Source organism: Rhinolophus ferrumequinum, chromosome 8, assembly GCF_004115265.2.
Source record: "Rhinolophus ferrumequinum isolate MPI-CBG mRhiFer1 chromosome 8, mRhiFer1_v1.p, whole genome shotgun sequence".
NCBI classification, from domain to species: domain Eukaryota; kingdom Metazoa; phylum Chordata; class Mammalia; order Chiroptera; family Rhinolophidae; genus Rhinolophus; species Rhinolophus ferrumequinum.
In genome coordinates, this window is record NC_046291.1 from 62,848,536 (window position 1) to 62,869,564 (window position 21,029).

At 37.9% G+C, this 21,029-nt stretch overlaps 1 protein-coding gene across 23 annotated transcripts in view; it reads left to right on the forward strand.

Moving 5' to 3' along the window:
• The window catches only part of BAZ2B (bromodomain adjacent to zinc finger domain 2B), a 245,977-nt gene that overhangs the window by 211,789 nt on the left and 13,159 nt on the right, over positions 1-21,029 (forward strand). For 16 of the 23 annotated variants that reach the window (XM_033112763.1, XM_033112767.1, XM_033112769.1 and 13 more), the window contains 6 exons: positions 12,073-12,731; positions 13,143-13,416; positions 13,590-13,745; positions 14,082-14,242; positions 20,083-20,393; positions 20,788-20,923. In XM_033112763.1, the coding sequence (XP_032968654.1) occupies positions 12,073-12,731; positions 13,143-13,416; positions 13,590-13,745; positions 14,082-14,242; positions 20,083-20,393; positions 20,788-20,923 (1,697 nt within the window). The remainder of the gene's footprint in view (positions 1-12,072; positions 12,732-13,142; positions 13,417-13,589; positions 13,746-14,081; positions 14,243-20,082; positions 20,394-20,787; positions 20,924-21,029) is intronic. The other 7 variants (XM_033112772.1, XM_033112779.1, XM_033112780.1 and 4 more) reach the window with 3 other exon arrangements.

Genomic DNA, 21,029 nt, shown 5'->3' on the forward strand with positions numbered 1-21,029 from the left:
CTTGTGTCCATCAGTGGATGAATGGATAAAGAAACTGTGGTGTGTGTGTGTGTGTAATTATATAATGGAATATTATTCAGTCATTAACACGAACGAAATCTTGCCATTTGCAGTAACATGGATGGACCTTGAGGGCATTATGCTAAATGAGATAAGTCAGACAGAGAAAAACAAATACCAAATGATCTCTCTTATATGTGGAATCTTTAAAGAAAGCAAACAAAAATATAAAAAATATAAACTCATAGATATAGAGAATAGATTGGTAGTTGCCTGAGGTGGGAAGATGGGAGGTAGGAGAAATGGGTAAACTTTTTTGATTTTTAGTTTTAATAAATTGTTTAAATAAAAACATCTTATACAGAACCCCAATACCTTTAAATAATAGCATTGTTCTGTTTGATGTATTTGGGGAACTCCTAGCCCCTCCAGATCGACCTCTACCCTATATACTTGCTTACCAATCCAGGGGTGGCCCTAGAGGCAACTGTAAGAAATGTTAGGAGTTTGCAAATCAGAGAGTAAGGTCAGAGCCATCTAAGGCATAAACACAAAGTGCCTTAAAGTGCTCAAAACAGGGAAATGTTATATAGCCCACTTAATATTTTATCGTAACTTTTGGCATATGTGATGATCTTTACCACTAGATTGTGATCTCTTCAGGGCAGAGACTAATTTAGGCAGGGGAGCTACACTGGCCTGGGAGCGAAGTACACACTGGATTGGAATAAAAAGGGACAGAGAAATCAGTTGTGGGGCCAGTAGGTAAAAAGTAGGGAGTCTCTAATCTCAGGTGCAAACAGGCAGAATGGGAGACAGAGGTATCTTGAAGGTAGAATTGCTTGAATTATTGAATATGATGTAAGAAAGATGAAATCAGAGATAAATTTGATGAATTAATCCTCAATAGAAAAATTGTGATTCTTTAAACTGAATCAGAGGAGTCAAGAGGAAGAGTTTGTTTAGAATGAAATTAAAGGAAAGTTTTAGTATAGAAATCTCATTTAAAATGAGAAAATGGTGAGTCACTTGGAGGTGCAGAGCCTTGTGAAAGCTTAAGAGCAAATAAAGAAATGTCCAGGCCAATGGTTTTACTTTAGCTATAATAAGGATCACCTGAGCCACTAAAAAAACAAAAAGTAAAACAAAACCCTCCAGTATGAATTTATGTAGACCAGTTTACTCACTTTTGCTAACACATGTGCATTCCACTCTCTGTGTATTTACGTACTATACTTTGCCAAATTCTGTTCAATATAAAGCTAATTTGCCTTTTCTTCAACATCGAAGTTTCACCCGTCTTTCTAGATCCAGCCCAAATCCGAGCCCTTTTATAAAATTCTTCCCCAAGTTATTTAAATGGATCTAGTTTTTATGATCTGTGAACTCCTAGAAAACCAAATAGTTGTACCGTTATTTTGGCACATTGATACACATAGTATTCTTTATATTATTTTAATTTTATAATCCTCATGTACAATTTTTTATTCTCTCAAAGTGTTAAGCATAGTACTTTATGTGCCCAGGCACACTAACAATACATTAAAGAAGTAACTAAATAATTAAATGTCTCTGTAAGGTTTCTAAGAATAGCTTACAGGAGACTTTTTAAAACAATGTAGGTCTCTCAGATTAACTAACATGGATTGAATTTGTAGTTATGAGACCTCAGTTTGCATTCAGGCCTAGCACTTAACTTCTGAGGACCCTGACTTCCCTCTCTATGACAGAGTTTTAACAGGCACTGTATAAATTATTTGATTGTTATAAGGATCATGTCAAATAATGGATCTAAAAGAGTCTACCTAATGATATGTAAATATTAATGTACTTTATACGATTATTTGTGGTCAAAGCACAGTACAGGGTGAAAGAAGGAAAACTTTTTCACGTAAACTTTTTTTTCTCATAAAATTTGTACTAATTCATTGATGAGTTTGCATCTGCTATATTCTAAGTGCTGTGGATGGAAGTTATAAAATAGATGTGGATTCCTTCTCTTTATCTTACAGTTAATTAAAATAGAAAAAAAATCATGATTTTAATCAAGTGTTTAATATGCTCCTATATTGTGCCTTGTATTAAGTACTATGGAGATAAATTCCTCTTTTCCTGTCTCTATCCATAAAGAGCTCACAATCTAATTGGAAAGGTATATATCGTATATGAAGACAAAGAACCAGTGCATATAAGTTCAGGATATAGGCCAGCCCTCTATCTGAGAGAAGGGCTGATAAGGAAGTATAAATACTGATTGATAGTAACTACCATGAAATAAATGGATAATGAAAGTTAATAGAGTATTAATAGAGTAATAGAATAGAGTACTCTATTCTTCTCATTTATCACTTTTTTAAAAGTTCCCCAAAAACATAATCTGTTTTTAATAAAGTTAGATTTGATATTCATCTATTTCAAGGTTTAAATGTACAAATAAAAATAAATTCCCTATAGTGTCATTATGATCAACAGTATTACATAGAGCAGATACCAGGTCTTGGATTAGCTCCAAAGAAAAACATTAAATCCATGTCATACAAGATGCAAAGCAGTGTGCACCACGAGGGAAGTGTACGATGCTGACAACAGCGGAGGTTATCAGAAATGATGACTCAAGAGCAGAGATGGAACAAAGCGCCCAGAATCTCCTAAGCCCCCATGTGGCTCCATGGGATGTGCCATATCCAGTTACAGGCCACATCAGCAATAAGCACTCCAGGAGAGACTCCTGCCTTCATGCTACTCTATATTTTTAGGGTAGTCCAAAAGGAGGCAGAAAGCCCTTTGTTTCTGTAAGCAACAACATATATTTCAAGGGACCCTTGGACCCAGGGACAACACTAGGGCGCCTAAATCCAAAGGGCCAAGGTCCACATCCCGAGCCTTGGGAACAGTGCCAGCATCTGCTAAGGGCCCTACTAACCCTCTGCACAGCAGCTCGGTGACCAGCTGGCTTGCCAATGGGCCTTAGGAAAGAGGGACGGAGGAGAGTCTTTGTAGCCAGTTAGCTAACACTGAGGGTTTATTCCCCTTCAGTCTAACCCCTGCCCCTTGGTGGCTCACTAGGTTATGCCTTCCCATCTGGAACAGTTATCAACTGGATTTTAAATGGTGCCTTCTGAGGGAGATACCAAGTAGCCAGAAAAATTCCCAAACAAACCGTATACTGCAACTTTAGGAAATGGAGAGCTCCCCTAAGCCACCTGGCTGTATAGCCAACAAATAACCCAAAGTCGTACATTTGTGTACTATTGCTCGAGTCAAGGAAATCAATGAGTACTAATTCACCCAGTGATAAGAGCCCAAGCCTTCCCGATGGCAATGTCCCCTTGAGTAGCTGATAGTGGGTCAGACCTCAGCGTATTCATAGGCACCTATACAAGGAAAGAGCCCTGGTGCCCAAGGCTGCAAGCCTGTATCCCTGACATCTGCAGGTCGGCTCTGATGCTGGCACTAGAGACCACCGCTGGGAAAGCCCCCAGTGCCTTTGGGATTCTGAGTCACTATTAGCACCATGTGCTATCTGGCCAGTTTGGAGCATTTTACAAGGTCTGGTAGTTATTCCGAAAGTATGTAGACGGTGTTCTCTCCAGGGCGGAAGTAGGAAGGGCCTGCCTTTTACATAAGAAAACAAGTTCCTTGGGATCACAGAGAGTGCCAGCCAGCCTGATTCAATGCTACATTTTGCATCCACTCTGCATTCATGATTCCCCAGGTTGGAATACTGCGAGGGTACTGCTTGTTGGTCAGACTCAACCGCAGGTCTGAAGTGGAAAAACGCGCCCCCAGGTGCCCGTGATGTGGGGCATGGATCCCTGGGAGCTGAGATGTCTGCCCCTGAGAAGATAAGGAGAGTTTTACACAGTGTAACTAGTAAGGGCAGGATTATGGGTGGCCAGGGCAAGTGAGGACTCTGGAGTAATGGGGAGTAATTGCCCGGGTGTGGCCTGACAGTGGAAGGTCCTCCACAGTTAAATAGGGTGAGGATGACAAATCCCACATTGGGATAGCTTTGGAATGAGTGTCATTGTGTGGGTTAGCTACCCAGGATTATTCAGTCCCGTGTGTTAATATGTGTGAGAAAGGTGAAGAGAGAATTATTCACACTTCAACCACCTTCTCACCTTCTGTGGTCAGGGTTATGCTCAAGCAGAATCCATATGGTCTGTCCCTTTTTTCTGAACAGTAAGTTCCACATGAAACCAGCAGTTGCCATTTTCCCACCAAAGCTGTCCTCCCGATAGAATACACTGTACGGGGATACGTACTGCAGCAAAGTCTCCTCCTTGTAGAGTGAGCGTATAATGAAAATTTAGAACTGTAAAGAGAGAATCAAAATTGCCGTTCCTGTGGGTGTAGCTGGCAAGTGTCATCTGTAAAGCAGGAAATACGGACATTTGTATTCATTTGTAATATGAACAACAGGACCTCCCAGCTACCTGGTGAAATCATGATATATACCACAGAAGGAGAGGAATATTGAGGTATGAAAACTTAAGGGCCTGCACACCAAGTAGTCTTCATTTCTCCTGTTCAACTCCAGGATGCCAAGGTATTTCGCCAAAGTGAAGGGACCTTTATAAGGTATAAGCAGTATTCAAAGTATAAACAGTAGAGAGCAGCCAGACTAGACGGTCTTATAGAGGTCATTGTTGAAGAGGTTGGTGCAGCTATCTTTTAGAATTCTATTCCAGCATGCTATACAGCCGGTGGGTAAAAGGAAGCCCGGGCCAACCCCTCAATACCATGTGGGCAAGCCCACTGTTGAATGGTAGCCACTACGAGTGGAATTCCAATTGCTTGATTGTATCATTTCTGGAAACCTCAGTATATAACAAATGCTTCAGTCCAATAGTATGTACGTTGTCTGCACATGCAAGAGGTACAGTGATTCCATATCCAGAAGAGGTATTTATCATTCAGTGGCTAGAGAAAATAAGATATCCAAAGCCATCTGAGCCTCTGCCAGAGACCTCGGTCATAAGCACTTGTACTGCTGGTGTCAAACAGGGTTGTTAAATTGTGAAGTGGTGTTTCTCCGTACCCCTACCTGAATTTATTCTTGTTTGGGAAATGCAGTCTCTTTCTCCTCCAGGTATGCAACCCTGTTGCACAACATTGGCAGCTCTGTTAAGTATAGCTGGGTTTTGGCAACGTACCTGGCCAACAGTTATGGAAACTACTAGTAAAGTTCACAATAAATATGTCCAACTGATATGGAGACATACCAGTGCAGGACTTAAATACCCCAGTATTTCCATGCCAGTTATGCAATCTGATGATGGAACAACTGAAGGGTCCATCACGCAAAAGGTGCAAAAGCCTTTGCAATGACTGAGATGTTCGGCCATTGATAACACCGCATCTCAACCACAATAGAGGAGCTTGTTTGCCTACGCTCCTTTGCATTCTGGAACAGCAGATTCTTGGTCCCTCATTTCTAGCAAGCTCATACATGTTTGAAGCTCCTCTCCTTTCTTGCATACTGAACTGAGGAGTATGGTGAGCCATTCCTCGGGGGGACCGGGACTGAGGCCAGCCCTCATCCTCCTGAAGTTTGAAAGAGCCCAGATCAGGTTACAGAAAAGCCTGGCTTCAGGAGTTAAATGAAACTCGTAAGATGGAGCTGCTGACTGAGTATTCCCACAGGTAATCTCATTTCAAAAGAGTCAAGATGATACAGGGTATTTTCCTTGGTTCTATTCTCCTAGTCCTTTTCAGAAATCTAGAGGCTGTGAGATCTTACCAACTGGTTTATGGGGTGAGGCTTAATAGCTCTAATCTTTGAAGGAGATTCCTCCCCAGGGACCTTCTCTACCTAATCTTCTGGCGACTCCCCCTCTCCTAACAACTCTTCAAACCTGTGAACCATTCAGTATTCTGTGTCTCATCTCACAGGTCTCTCTTGCACAGTCTCAGTTGGTCTTTTAATTTTTTGAATAGGACCACGCTTCCTCCCACACTCTAGAATTACACAGTCCATCAACTCTGCCTTACCAATCCTTCTATTTATAGCAATACCACACTTACTGGTGGGAGGGAGCCTCTGCCAGAAATCTAGCCTATTTTCTTCTTTTGTTCCTTTTCTCCCCTTTTTTCCTTTGTACAGAAACCTGTGCCACCTATTAGACTCTACTCTCTCTTTGCATTTCCTCCCCTGAGATGGGGTTTGTACGACCTAAAAGAACTATTTTCTTTCTAACAGTGCCTCCCAGAGGAGGAGTAAGGTTAAAACCGTTGCCCACTTAGGTGGATGGTCCTGCTTCCACCCCCCACCCTTCTCTGCACCAAGGGTGTGTCCTCAGGCCTCCCGCTCTCCAGCCCTGGGTGTTCTTATCATCGTGCAGCACAGCCGGTGTGTCTGCAGCTACTCCTCTCTGGGTGTGGCCCAGTTCACATTTCAGAGTCTCCAGAAAAATACCCCCAGTGGGGATATATTTTAGCACTGCTGCCAGTTTGGAAACGGGGGGCAGGGCCTGTCCCAGCATTGTGGGTCAGCACAGACTGCTCATTCTGTTTTGGGCACGGGTTTCCCCTGCTCAGCTTCATTGAACACCACTGTCGCCCTTCGTTGTGCAAACAAGCAAGCCAAGAGCTTGTGGTAGGGGGCCTGCTGAGAACCGAGCTCTTAGTCTGTTCAGCTTCCTCCTGTCGCTGCGCCCGCTGAGGCTCCTGGAGAGTGTGCCTCACCGTCACACTGCATACGCACAGGGACCAGCTGCCTCCTAGGTTACCACAGAGGAATGGTGGCAGTTTGCCCCACTTTCCCTTCTAAAGGGGCTGCCGTCGCCTTTTCTAGTTCATCCTCCCCCTTAGGACTCATGAAAATCTAGAAGCTGGTAAGGAGGTGGGACAGAACTGAGTGTCACGCTGCCTCCCCACCACCTGCCTCCCTCATTAGTGCACCACTGAGACTGAGGGCTTCTGCCATCCTTGGCACAGCTACTGGGACCATCCTAATGTCACCAAGTGATTTACCACTGACCCGAGGAGCAATTCTTCTACCCCTGGGTGCTCCCCTTCCAGAAATCCATGACATCAGGACTTTGTGGGACACTAACTTGTAGAAGATGCTTGGTCACACATAAGACACATAGTGCCAACAGCAGCAATGTTGATTAGCGAAGGGAGTTTACAAGCAGAGAAGTAACAGTACACTGGAGCTCCCGGGCCCCGTAATGGTTCCACAGGACTTGGACGTGTGACAAGATCACTGTAAGAGGCGAAACACTATACCCCACTCTTTGCTCTGTGTTTGTGGGTTAGTGTGAGAAGGGGTAGAAAGCACTTAGTTTCCCTAAGTTACAGCAAATATATCAAGGGACCTCTAGGTCCAGAAACAGTGCTAGGGGTCATACATCCCAAGAGTCAAGGATCCTGCGGACAGTGGACTTTAGCTGGCTAGAGGCCCCACTATCCACCTGCTGGCCCTCACGAAAGTGGGAAGGAGGAAAGCCCCCTCAGCTAAAACCAAGGATTTGTTCCCCTGGATTCACTATCTTTTTTTTTTTTAAACAATTTGGGGTATGTTAGATTGTAGATAAGTTACTCAGCATTGGAAGGAAAATGAAACAAGTTCATTGTTAATTATGTATATTATACTGTGATGTGACTGTTACTTTTCCACTTTGTATTAGGATAAGGTTACAGCGTTAGGTCTGTAAGAATAAAACCTAATTTCTGCTATGGATATGTGGGGGAAATCTTAGCTAAAGGGTAAAGGTATGATGGTATCAGTCATCATTTAAACAATTCCTAGATCAGACTGGGAAGGATAAAATCAGTTCTAGATGGACACCTGATAAGAATCCGCTTCCTTTAGTCTTCTCCACAATAAAAGCAGTACGTCTCTCAGGGACTGGGTTGTGGTAGCACAATGATAGTTAAGGAAACACGAAAGTACCCCTAGGTTATGCTGTACTGAATGGGGAAGGGTCTTTAAGCCCTGGGAGGAAGCCATTAAACAGACCTGTATTCTAAATGCCAATGTTTTTACATTTCTTAACATTCTTTATCTGTCTTTCGCTTAGAATTTAGTCAAGTCTGTTAGAAAGTTTTAGCCTGCTTTAGCCCAACTAAGGAGAGCCAAGGGGAAAAAATTTCACTTGAGCCCTGGGGTCCATCAACTATTATGTAAATTGAGATGGTTCACAGTAATTCTGATAAAACTATACAGCAAACTTGTTACTTTAAAGATTTGTTTCAATTAGGAAATGGAATTTTCTTTGTCATTATGTACTTGTAGTTACTACCAGGGAAATTTGTCAAGTGAACAGCACTCCCTGTTTCATCTCTTACTTGTCTTCCTCTTCTTTAGTCTGTTTTGAAGATGTTTATTAATACTCAGCGACACATGTCAAAGAAGTAACGGCTGGAAAGAACAGGAGATTATGTGAAATAGGAGATAGAAAACTATTTAATATTAAAGAATCTTTTTATACTAATCATCCTATATATATTTTAAATAATTTTACATTTTAATTAGAGATTTAGCTACTTATAATGAAGCAATTTGAATATAAAAGTTAAAGACAGCCACATATTAAAATATATTATTAGGGAGGCCGGTTAGCTCAGTTGGTTAGAGCGCGGTGCTCTTAACAAGGTTGCAGGTTCGATCCCCACGTGGGCCACTGTGAGCTGCACCCCCCCACAACTAGATTGAAACAACTATGTGACATGGAGCTGGTGGGTCCTGGAAAAACACACTTAAATAAGTAAAAGGTTTTTTGTTGTTGTTGTTTTTTTAATATATTGTTAGCTCAATCTACTTTGTTAGATACAAATGGAAAGTCATCTACCATTCTCAAACCAGTAAAAATTCATTGGTTGGTTGGTCAGCTGGTCGGTCAGTCAGTTGATTTGTTTTTGAATGTATGACAAGGTTTTTGAGATACCAATTCTCAGAATAAATCAAGTATATTAGTACTTCCTTACTAGCCAATAACTTGTATAAAGTTAAAGAAATTTATCTGCACAGGTATGTGAGGAGAATATTTGTGAGTCTTCACATGTGCCTAATTGGAGGTGATGAAATAGTGTGGTCTTCTTGGGGCCAATGTGCAGACGTACGTAAAGATCACAGGCGGTATGAGATTTTTTTTTTTTTTTTTTTTTTGGCTGCTTACAAGATTTTCTCTATCACTAGTTTTGAGCAATTTGATCATGATATGTCTTGGTGTAGTTATCTTCATGTTTCTTTTGCTTGGATTTTGTTGAGTTTCTTTGATCTGTGGTTTTAGAGTTTTCATCAAATTTGGAGATTATTCAGCCATTGTTTTTCTCAAATTTAATGTCTTTGCTAATTCTACTATTTTGTCAGTTCAGGGTCAGTTTTCATTATTGATTTTTAAAAAGTTATGTGTCGTGTTTTCATTCACCGATTTTTCTAATTATGTGTCATGTTTTCCTGTGTCTTTGCACACCTTCTAATTTTGGTTAGATGCCAGACATTGTAAATTTTACCTTGTTGGGTACTGGATATTTTTGAAGTCCTATAAATATTTTTGAGCTTTGTTGAACTGAAACACAGTTACATTCCTTGGGGAAAGTTTGATCCTTTCAGGTCTTGCTTTTTCACTGTGTTAGGCAGGACTCGAACACTGCTCACTCAGTCTAGGGCTATTTATCCTCTAACAACTGAGGCAGATCCTTCTGAGTTCTCTCCCTCATGCCTGTGAATCTTGAGGTTTCCCAGTCTGGTTGGAAGGAACAAGTCCTATTCCCAGCCTGTGTGAGCACCTGCCACTGCCCTTCAGGTGGCTTTTCCCCTGGTCTTAGGGACGTTCCTCATACATATGCACTGATCGTTATTCAACTGAATACTCAGGGGTCTCTCTAATATCTCTCGAGTTCTCTCTCCATGCAGCTCTCTCCTCTCTAGTACTCTCCTGAGCACTGTAGCCACTTTGGTGCCCCATGCACTCAAAGTTGCATCTCCTCATCTCAGGGAGTCTACCAGGCTCCTCCTGGATTCTTCCTCCCTGAGCTGTAACCTGGAAACTATCCCAAGGCAGTAAGCTGGGGCAATCAGAGGACTTAACTGCATTTGTTTTCTGTCCTTGTTACCTTCTATCCAGTTTCTTGCAAACTGTTGTTTCCTATATTTTGTCTGTTTTTGGCTGTTTCATGCAAGAGGGTAAATCTAGTCCCTGTTACTCCACATTGGCTAGAAGCATAAGTCTGGTATAGGATTTTAATGTGGGATAGAAACTAATTTCAAGAGAAGCATGTGAGAACTATTTCAAACATTAATAAAGGATTGGTTAAATAAATTACATAGTATATTATGCAGCTGATTGAGAAAAGGGAACTACAGTTATTATGTTTTGCCATGGAAAGCCATCTAAGGTCTATACTGAAAATATTAAATTCATCCTTTTATTTCATTACACCTCTGTGGTATAACGGCCACCATGTTATGTATTTGGGATCCAGTAATAAGCATGACAGACATTGCTCTGCCTTTACGTAATGCTTGTTGATTTCAATTCTAGTGTGTGGGTGTGGGATAGAATAGAAAATAAATAAACAGGTTATGTGTATGATGGTAAATTCTGCAACGGAAATATATAGAAAGACATTCTGAGGTGAATGGGATGGGGAACCTACTTTCGATAAGGTGATCAGAGAAAACCTCTGTTGAGGACATGACAATCTGAAACATAAAGCATACGGAGGCAGTCAACAAAACAGTGTCCCAGGCAGAGGGAACAGCCAAGTGCTAAGGCCCCAAGAAAGCATGTTGGCGAAGCCGAATAAAGGAAGCAAGGAAGAGCAAGGTTAGCAAGGACAAGAGTGGTGACAGGCTGTGTAGCTTTTCAGGAACCACGTCCTACAGGGTTGTAGGCCTCGCTTAGGAGTCTGGATTTTATTGTAAGTTGCAGAAAGTGCATAGTAGCATCCCATTTATGTAATAGTGCAAAATGATAGTTATATATATGTGTATAAGATTTCTGGAAGGCTATACAGACATGATTGAACCATGGCTACCTCTAAAGGGTAGAAATAGGGACAGAGAGTATAGGGCAAAACGGGTTAACTTTTATACCTCTCATGTCCCAGTATTTTACCTTGAATGTATATTACTTTCAAATTGAATAAAGCAGTGGATTTGTATTTTTAAAAGAGTTCATATAAATTATTTTTAAAACATTGGTCAAAAATATGAACCAGAAGTTCACAAAGGAGAAATACCAGTAAACATGTGAAAAAATGTTCAGCCTTACTAGTGGTCAGAAAAAAATACCATTTAGATTTTTACCTCCCAGAGATTGGCAAAGACAAAAAATAATCTATAGCATTCAGTTTCATTGCGGTTGTAGGCAAACAAATATTCTTGTGTGTGTACTTCTGCTATGAATGTGTATTGATCTAGACTTTCCAGACAGTATGTTTCAAAAACTCTGAAAAGTATATAGGTTAGGTAGGACTCAGTAAGTTTTTTTCCTAGAAATTTGTCATGAGGAAGTAAATCAGGAAAAGATTAAAAGTCCAAAGAGAGAGATACGATACGAGATCATTCATCATTTACAGCATTGTTTAATGAATGACTGGGACCAATTAATAGGCATCAATAGAAGACTGATTATTTAAATTATGATATATTCTATTGATTACTCCGTAGCCATTAACATTTATGGTGTAGTTATATATTTATTGACACATCAAGAGCATTACAGAGTACTAGTCAGTGACACATGTAGGTTAAAATACTATATGTATAATATGATTGCCTTTTTAAAATGTGTAGGTTAAGTGTGTATTGTATGTGCATAGAGAAATCCTGGAAGGATTTATACAAAAATGTTAAGGGTAGTTTTTGCTGTGTATTAGGGCTTTTAATATTTTTTATTTTTATTTTTTGTTAATGATTAATTACAAAATTACATTAATTTTCCAATGACCAAAAAATCTAGTCTATAAAAAAGGAAGAAATAGAGCGTATTAAGTATCTAGAAAAGTTTGTTAAAATATTAATGCATATAACTTGATAAACAGTACTAAAATATAATTACTATATTAGTTTAATCTGGAAAAACTGGTCTTCATAATACTTTTCAATTTTTGTAGGACTAGAAGAAATTGCAAAAGAAAGAGAAAAACTGAAAAAGGCGGAAAGTATCCAGATCAAAGAGGAAATATTTGAGACTTCTGAGGACACTTTAAATTGTTCAAATTCAGATCACTGTGAACAAAAGGAAGATCCTAAAGAAAAAGATAACACAAATCTATTTCTTCAGAAACCTGGCTCTTTTTCAAAATTAAGCAAGCTTTTAGAAGTAGCTAAGATGCCTCCTGAGTCAGATGTCATGACCCCAAAGTCAAGTAGTAGTGCAAATGGGTGCACACTGTCATGCCAGAACAGTGGAAAACATTCACTAGGCAGCATTCAGTCAACAGCAACACAGAGCAACATGGAAAAGACTGACTCTAGTAATCTATTCAATACCAGTTCAGGTGGTCCTGGGAAGTTCTACAGTCCTCTCCCCAGTGACCAGTTGTTAAAAACTCTGACTGAAAAGAATAGGCAATGGTTTAGCCTTCTGCCAAGAACACCTTGTGATGACACTTCACTTACCCATGCGGATGTGTCAGCAGTTCCTTTAGTGACGCCTCCGTCTCAGCCTCAGCCACCGTCTAAGTCACCGTCACCCGCCCCAGCTCCACTTCTTGGATCGTCCGCTCCGAATCCTGTTGGCCTAAATCCATTTGCTTTATCACCTCTGCAGGTCAGTAACTCATTTTAATTTTGCCTCATTTGATCTTTGACACCATGAAGATTTTCACTCAAGGGGAATCAGCTGAATATTTATAACACTATCTCTGCTACAGTTTAAAAACTGAAGAGAGTCAGAATTGCTATCACCCAACTTCATCAGAACTACTGATTTCTAGTTTAAGTCTAGGTAAAGGTTTCTTTAATTTTTAACTTATTACTGTTTCAGTATATCTAAAAGGAAATTACTTTAGGGAGCAAATAAGAACATGGAATTTGACGTTATGGCTATTATATTTAATTTTCCTGTAATTGTGATAAGTGAAAGAATATGTTTTCAGAGCTTTAAACATAATTTAGATTCTAAACATTTTTCCAAATGTCTTAGATTGTTCCACTTCTAAATTGTTTTATTTTATTGCAGATGAAAAGTGGAGTATCTATGATGGGACTCCAGTTTTGTGGGTGGCCCACTGGCATGCTTACTTCCAATATTCCATTTACATCACCTGTACCTACTCTGGGATCAGGGTTGGGATTATCAGAAGGAAATGGTAATTCATTTTTAACTCCCAATGTTGCTTCAAGTAAAAGCGAATCTCCAGTACCACAGAATGAAAAAGTCTCTTCAGCTCAACCTGCAGCTGTGGAAGTAGCAAAACCAGTAGATTTTCCTAGTCCAAAACCTATTCCAGAAGGTAGGTACATTCAGGTGGTAGTTAATATTGACTTTATTTCATTGTTATAGATTCCTATGTTATATCTAAATCTTTGGTGGTTTTATATATAGTTATAAATCTTTTGATTGGCATTGTACCATACTTTATATTCAAAATATTTGTAAAAAATCTGTACATTTATCTTGACTTAGAAATGCAGTTTGGTTGGTGGAGAATTATTGACCCTGAGGACTTAAAAGCTTTGCTCAAAGTGCTACATCTCAGAGGAATAAGGGAAAAGGCATTACAAAAACAAATTCAGAAACACTTGGATTACATTACTCAAGCCTGCATCAAGAATAAGGATGGTATGTACCTAAAAGAGATTTCTACTGTCTTGCTTAGTTATAAGAATTAATTCTTTTATCTTCAAACATGTTTTAGTATATCTTAATTCTTAGTTTATTACTAATAGGCATTTTTTTTTTCTGTTTTTCTCAACCGCCAGTTACTATTTACATTTCTTAAATTGGTATTAGTTTCTTAGAACTTTTACAACCTGCAGACATATTGTTTGGTTTCTCAAAAAAGAATATCTGTGTGTATTAAGTTACATGTACATGTAACCTCTGGGATTTTATGCACGTTCTGGAAATCATTGGAGGATAAAGTGGATTTTAAAAATAATTTCTTTTCAAATGTAGTTGCTATTATTGAATTAAATGAAAATGAAGAAAACCAGGTGACTCGAGACATTGTGGAGAACTGGTCAGTGGAAGAACAAGCGATGGAAATGGATCTGAGTATTCTTCAACAGGTAGAAGATCTAGAAAGGAGAGTTGCATCAGCAAGTTTGCAAGTGAAGGTAAAATTGACTTGGAATAAAATCTGTCTTTAGGATAATGGAAGGTAACTTATATTTATTATGTGCCAGTTCCTGTGCTTAGTGTTTTCATTTGGCCTCATTGAATTCTCAAAACGATCCTGAATTAATTTCCCCCATCTTACAGGTAAGGAACCAGGCTCAAAGTAAGTAACCTGCGAATGGTCATATAGTAAGTAGCTAAATGTGAATTCAAACCGAGTCTGTCTGACTCCAGAGCACATGTTCTTTTTACTAAATCTTGCTGCTTCCTTAATGGTATTCAGAAATATTTCTGGTATGCCATTCTTTATCAGAAGCAGAATATCACAGTGTTTTCCATGATAAATAATGCTCTCTCAAAGTCCTACTCTAGTGTTTTATTATAGGACCAGGAACACCCATATATACAAGCCGTGTTTTAAGTCAGATTTTCACTCTATATAATTTAAAATTGGAGATTATAGGTCTTGCCAAATATATGTTATATTATGATACACACACACACCCTACATATATATGTAAAGTTTTAATTAGATAATTAATTTATTTACTGAGCATTACCATGGCACAAGCAGTGAACGCACTGGCTTCCAATGGACAGGAAAAAGTAATTTTACCTTCTGTGTTTCCCCCAAAAGAAGAACTAGCCGGACAATCAGCTCTAATGCGTCTTTTGGAGCAAAAATTAATACAAAACCCGGTCTTATAGCAAATAAGACCGGGTCTTATATAATGTAATATAATATAATATAATGTAATGTAGTATAATATAATATAATATAATATAATATAATTAATATAATATAATATAATATAATATAATATAATATATCTGGGTCTTATATTAATTTTTGCTCCAAAAGATGCATTAGAGCTGATTGTCTGGCTAGGTCTTATTTTTGGGTAAACACGGTTTGTGCAAGAATTTTTAGTTTCATAAAGAGGAGTGTAAAGGTCTTTCTTAATTGATAATATGATGATGTCTCTGAGAATTAATGGGGAGGGATGATGAATAAGGGTGAGACAGATACACGATATGGTGTAGAAAATGTAGTTACCGTGTAATTTGATTTGTTATTTCGTATTTTATTCAGAATGATAAAAAATGTCATCATACTATCCTATCCAATGATTAAAACTTTCCTGCATAATTACTTTAATGCTGGCTTTTGGAAACTTTTGAGCATCTCCAAAAAATGTTGTTTTCCAGAGCAATAAAATATCCCTTTCTTGCCAGAAACATAATTACCAACTTTGGGAAGCAAAAATTTATCATTTTCTGAAGCTATTTTGCTAGGAAACTATGTATCCTCCTCCTGGTACTATAGTACAATATTTTTAAAATGCCTCATTTATCTGGTGTCTTCAGCAAATGAAATCTTCCACACAAGTTAATTTTCTGGAGAAATGAAAATTATTCCATTCAGTGCCATAATTTTTAACGTATTTGTTGGATCACTTATGTTATACATTATACTGCCTTCTTAAATTGAGAATAATGAGTTTGATTTAAATTATCTTGGTGACACAGGACATCAGCATGAAGACCAATTTTTAGATAATAATTCCCTCAGCAAAGAGGTTTTGCCCCTACATTAAATGATCCTAGTGTGTTTTGCTTTTTAAACTACTTCATCTGCTGTCTATAGTCTGTCTTTGTCCTCTCTCATGGTCAGCTGCTACTACTTGCTGGTTTTAATTTGATTAGTTCTACTAGCCATATTTTCCTCCAATTTCCGCCATCTAATTTTCCAATTCTAATTGGCTGACAGTGCAGATCATCAAGCTTCTTTAAGTTATGTATAAAATCAGAGTGTGGGCGTAAAAGATTTTCATGGAGACATGCTCAGATTTTGGTGCATTGACTTTATCACAATACTGGCTGCTTAGAAGAGGTTCTTGGGCTGTGTTCTCAGTAGCTAAGACAAGTGGAATTTGTTTTGTTAAGTGGGGTGTTTTAACATCCTTTTAATAAGGCATTGCTGAATTATTCTGTATTATTCTAGAAATGAATTTGAATTATGTTAGTCTTGAAGAATCTAAAAACATAAGTGATGAAAATAACCAACAGACATTGTTTTAACATCTATAAAGATTTAATAATATATCTGATATTACTAATTATTTTTTTCTTAAAAAGAAAATAGATTTATATGTTTATCCTGAGAAACTAACCATTGTTCAGACACGTTAACTACATGGTGCATTCATTTTTATTTTTAATAGAAAATAGAAATTACTTCACGTATAATTTGGAAATTCTTTTTTACATTGTAGGAAAATCTGAAAGTCTCTAGTCCTAGTTCTGTTACTAAGACTTTACACAAAGCCTAATTACTCTTCTAGCCTCTCTAAAGACAGATTCTGTGTCTCTTTTTAAGTTTTTGCTTTTACAAACTAATTAATTCTTTTAACCATAAGTCCTGTGAAACAGTTTCTAGGTCTATGATTCTCTTCTGAATAAACACCAGTGTCAATATCCTTCTTAAAATGTTATACCCATAATTGTACATAGATATGTGCAAATGTGTTCGTGGTACTTTTACTTTCGTAATCCAGCATTATACTTCTATTAATGCTATTTGAATTCTCCAGCTTTTTAGCATACATATCGAGTGCATGCTTCACTGAGTGTGCACCATAAAAAAAAAACACTCACAAAAAAAAAAAAAAACCCTGGGCCTCTTTCAGAGTGCTTTTAAGTGAGTCGTATCGCATGTGGTATTTCTGTGATTAGTTGCTTAAACGTCAAAGCTAAAATTTGACGTAAATGATCCTAGTGTGTTTTGCTTTTTAAACTATTTCATCTGCTGTCTATAGTCTGTCTTTGTCCTCTCTCATGGTCAACTGCTACTACTTGCTGGTTTTGATTTGATTAGTTCTACTAGCCATATTTTCCTCCAATTTCCGCCATCTAATTTTCCAATTCTAATTGGCTGACAGTGCAGATCATCAAGCTTCTTTAAGTTATGTATAAAATCAGAGTGTGGGCCTAAAAGATTTTCATGGAGACATGCTCAGATTTTGGTGCATTGACTTTATCACAATACTGGCTGCACATTTATTGTAGAACATTTATTGTTCTATTTTTATTAGTTTCATTTGGGTACATTTTTCAGCACATGGAACTAGTTTTATCTTAATTCTGTCATACAGGCTATTAAACTTCCTTCCTACTTTTAAGTCACCTACAGATTTAATAACAATCAACCAAGTTATTCATAAGTATATTAACAGGACAAGCCAAACACAGGGCTTTTGGACATTGGCACAGATTACCTTACCTGAGGTGAGAAGCTGTCAATCACCGTTCTTTGGTTATAGTTTGCAACCTAGACTTCTCTAACTAATCTAGTCTTCACTTTTTTTGTCATATCTATTGCCTTAGAGAAATCAAAATATAGTATGTTTACAGGATTCCCTTGATTTAGCAGTTTAATATTTCTTTCAACATATGGGAGTGAAGTTCATTTGACATAACTTGTACATATTGCACTTATGTGTACTATTCATAATTCCATCCTTACTTTGTAAATGTTCTGCTGAGTTAAGAGGGAGAATTGCTCCCAATATATAAGGTAAAATAATTATCTCTTAAAATATGTAACAAAAAGGGTAATGTTCATTCTGACTTTCATTTAATATGCATTTACTGAGTACTTATTATTCCACATCAGGCAGTGGACACCACAATATAAGATAAAATATGATTTCTATCCTCAGAAAGCTTGCCTTATAATAGGGAGATAAGACATGTATACATCTCTTCAGAATCTAGTAATTGATTGTAGAGAGGTACAGAATCATGAATGAATTTGGAAGAAGAATACTTAGATTTCTGGTAGAGATTGGGAGAGATCAGGGAAGATTTCATCAAGTGGAGATGGAACTTGAGAAGATGAGTAAACTTTTGAAAGTCAGAGAACAGGGAATGCCATACTAGTAAGAGTGAACAGCATGAGCAGAGAGCACCAGGATCAGGAAACTCAGGACATGGCTGTGGAGTGACAAGATGTGGAATTGTGCTGTGTTTTTTTTTTTATGTGCACTTTATAAAACAACTTTATTGAGGTATAATTAATATTTAATAAACAACTCACATAACATGCAAATTGGATGAGTTTTAATGAATGTATGCACTAGTGAAACTGTCACCATCATTAAGATACAGGACATTTCCACCACCCCACAGTTTCCTCATACCTCTTTGTTCTGTGCTCTTTTTTTCCAATTTATTTTGTTTTTTCTTAAGATTTTTATTAAAATAAAGTTAACATACAATATTATATTACTTTCAGGGCTACAACATAGTTATTCAACATTTATCTACCTAAAGAAGTGATCACCATAAGTCCCGCAACCATCTGACGCCATACCACATTATCACAATGTTATTGACTTTATTCCCTATGTACATTACATCCCCATGATTTATTTGTTTTATATCTGGAAATTTGGACCTTTTATCCCCCTTCACCTTCGCCGCCATTTATGTATGTCTGTATGTCTGTATGTATGTATTTATTTATTATGTATTGTTTCATTTTTTTAAATTATTATTAGTTTCAGGTGTACAAAACAATGTAATAGTAAATAGACATTTACACCCCTCACAAAGTGACAACCCCCTCCCCCAATCTACCACCCCTCCGACATCGCACACAGCCACCACAGTGCCACTGACCCCATTCCCTGTGCTGCACTCCACGTCCCATGAATATGAATGAATATATATATATATATATGTACTTAATAATAGGTACTTAGTAAATGCATATTAAATGAAAATCAGAATGAACATTATCCTTTTTACTAAATATTCTAAGAGATAATTATTTTATGATATATATATCATATATATGATTTTACATATATATACATATACATATATATATATGTGTAAAACCACAGTCGACACCCATCACTATTCAGCTTCAGCAAAATGTGGAATTTGACTGCAGTATAAGATGCATGAATGAGAACATGACAGAAAAAGGTAGATTGAGGTACTTACATATCATGGTAAAAATTGGATTTTGTTGAACAGTAGGGACTCTGAAGGATTTTGAGCTAGAGGACCAATATAAGCCAGTTATAAGATCATTTATTTAGATCAAATATGTAGACTGAATACCTTCTATTGGCTTTCACTGCGATGGAGATAAAATGAGTAAAAGCGGACATGGCCCCTGCCTTCATGGAATTTAGAGGTAGAAAGGTGTTAAATAATCAGAGTAGTATCAAATTGTGACTGTCACAAGACTATGGAGTATTTATTATATAAACCTATGAAAGCCCGTAATAGGGAGATTTAGCCCCTAACGGAGGTCAGGGGAGAATTCCTGAGGATGGAAATTTTAACATGAGAGCTGCAGGGTGAGTGGAGTTAACTAGGTGAAGAGGAACAGGGAAAAGCTATACAGAGAAACATAACAGCTTATGCAAAGTTCCTGGGGTCGAAGGAAAAATGGTGAGTACAAGGACCTGTGAAAAAGAGTGGTGGAAGAAATGAAAATGGAAAGGAAGAGCAAAGTTCAGAGACTACTGAGTGGTTTCCATTTAAGTAGTCCTGTGAAATTAATAAGCATTTGGTCTTCAGAATACTTTGCTGATATTCATTATAGCTTTCATAGTATCAAAAGTTATTAAATTTTCTTACAACTGCTTATTTTAATTTTCTGTTATTTCTACCTACCACCATTAGGACACACAAGCTAAAAACTTTTAGTAAAGATCCTTGAGATCTGCTGGTGTCTGCTGCTGTATTTTAGCTAAAGGTAATTTCCCCCATCAGACATTTTAAGAGGAAACCATAATAACATTATTCTCTTGATATATAGGGTTGGATGTGTCCAGAGCCTGCATCAGAAAGGGAGGACTTGGTATATTTTGAACATAAGTCATTCTCTAAATTGTGCAAGGAGCATGATGGAGAATTTACTGGCGAAGAAGAAAGCAGTGCTCAGGCACTAGAGCGGAAGAGTGACAACCCCCTAGATATAGCTGTAACGAGGCTGGCTGATTTGGAGCGGAACATTGAAAGAAGGTATCTGAAGAGCCCCTTAAGTACCACCATTCAGATCAAACTGGATAATGTGGGCACAGTTACTGTCCCTGCTCCTGCACCATCCGTTAGTGGTGATGGTGACGGGTAGGTTATTGAGATTAACTTGAAAAATTATTGTGCTTCTTTGCTAATTGGAGCCTATTTTCTATTGCCTGTTATCTATGTATCTTCCTGTATGTCTGTGATCCATATGGATCATGCTATTTGCATGGTGCTTTGTAAAAACTTTTTTTTTTGTTCTTTTTGTTATGTGCATTGATAATCCCGCAAAGTGATCTTACATTTACCTGATCGTGACTAAGCTTTGAGGCACGTAGCCGCAGTCTGTGCACTACATCAAATTTAGTTGCTTAAACCTTATACTTATTGGCTGTTACATGTTTTTGTCATTGCTTGGCTTTCAGTGTGATGATTGTTTCACATTCAGTAACCATAAATGTGGACATGACCTACTTAATTTTTCTATATTTCAATGCAGAATTGAAGAGGATATTGCTCCAGGGCTCAGGGTATGGAGAAGGGCATTATCAGAAGCTCGCAGTGCTGCACAGGTAGCTCTGTGCATTCAGCAGTTACAGAAATCAATAGCATGGGAAAAATCAATTATGAAAGTTGTAAGTGTTTTTATTTAAGAAATACTCTAACTAATTTACTTTGTTCTGTTTTTTTCTTTTCCCCCCAACCTCCAGGTCTTTCTTAATTATACATTTCTTATTGTCA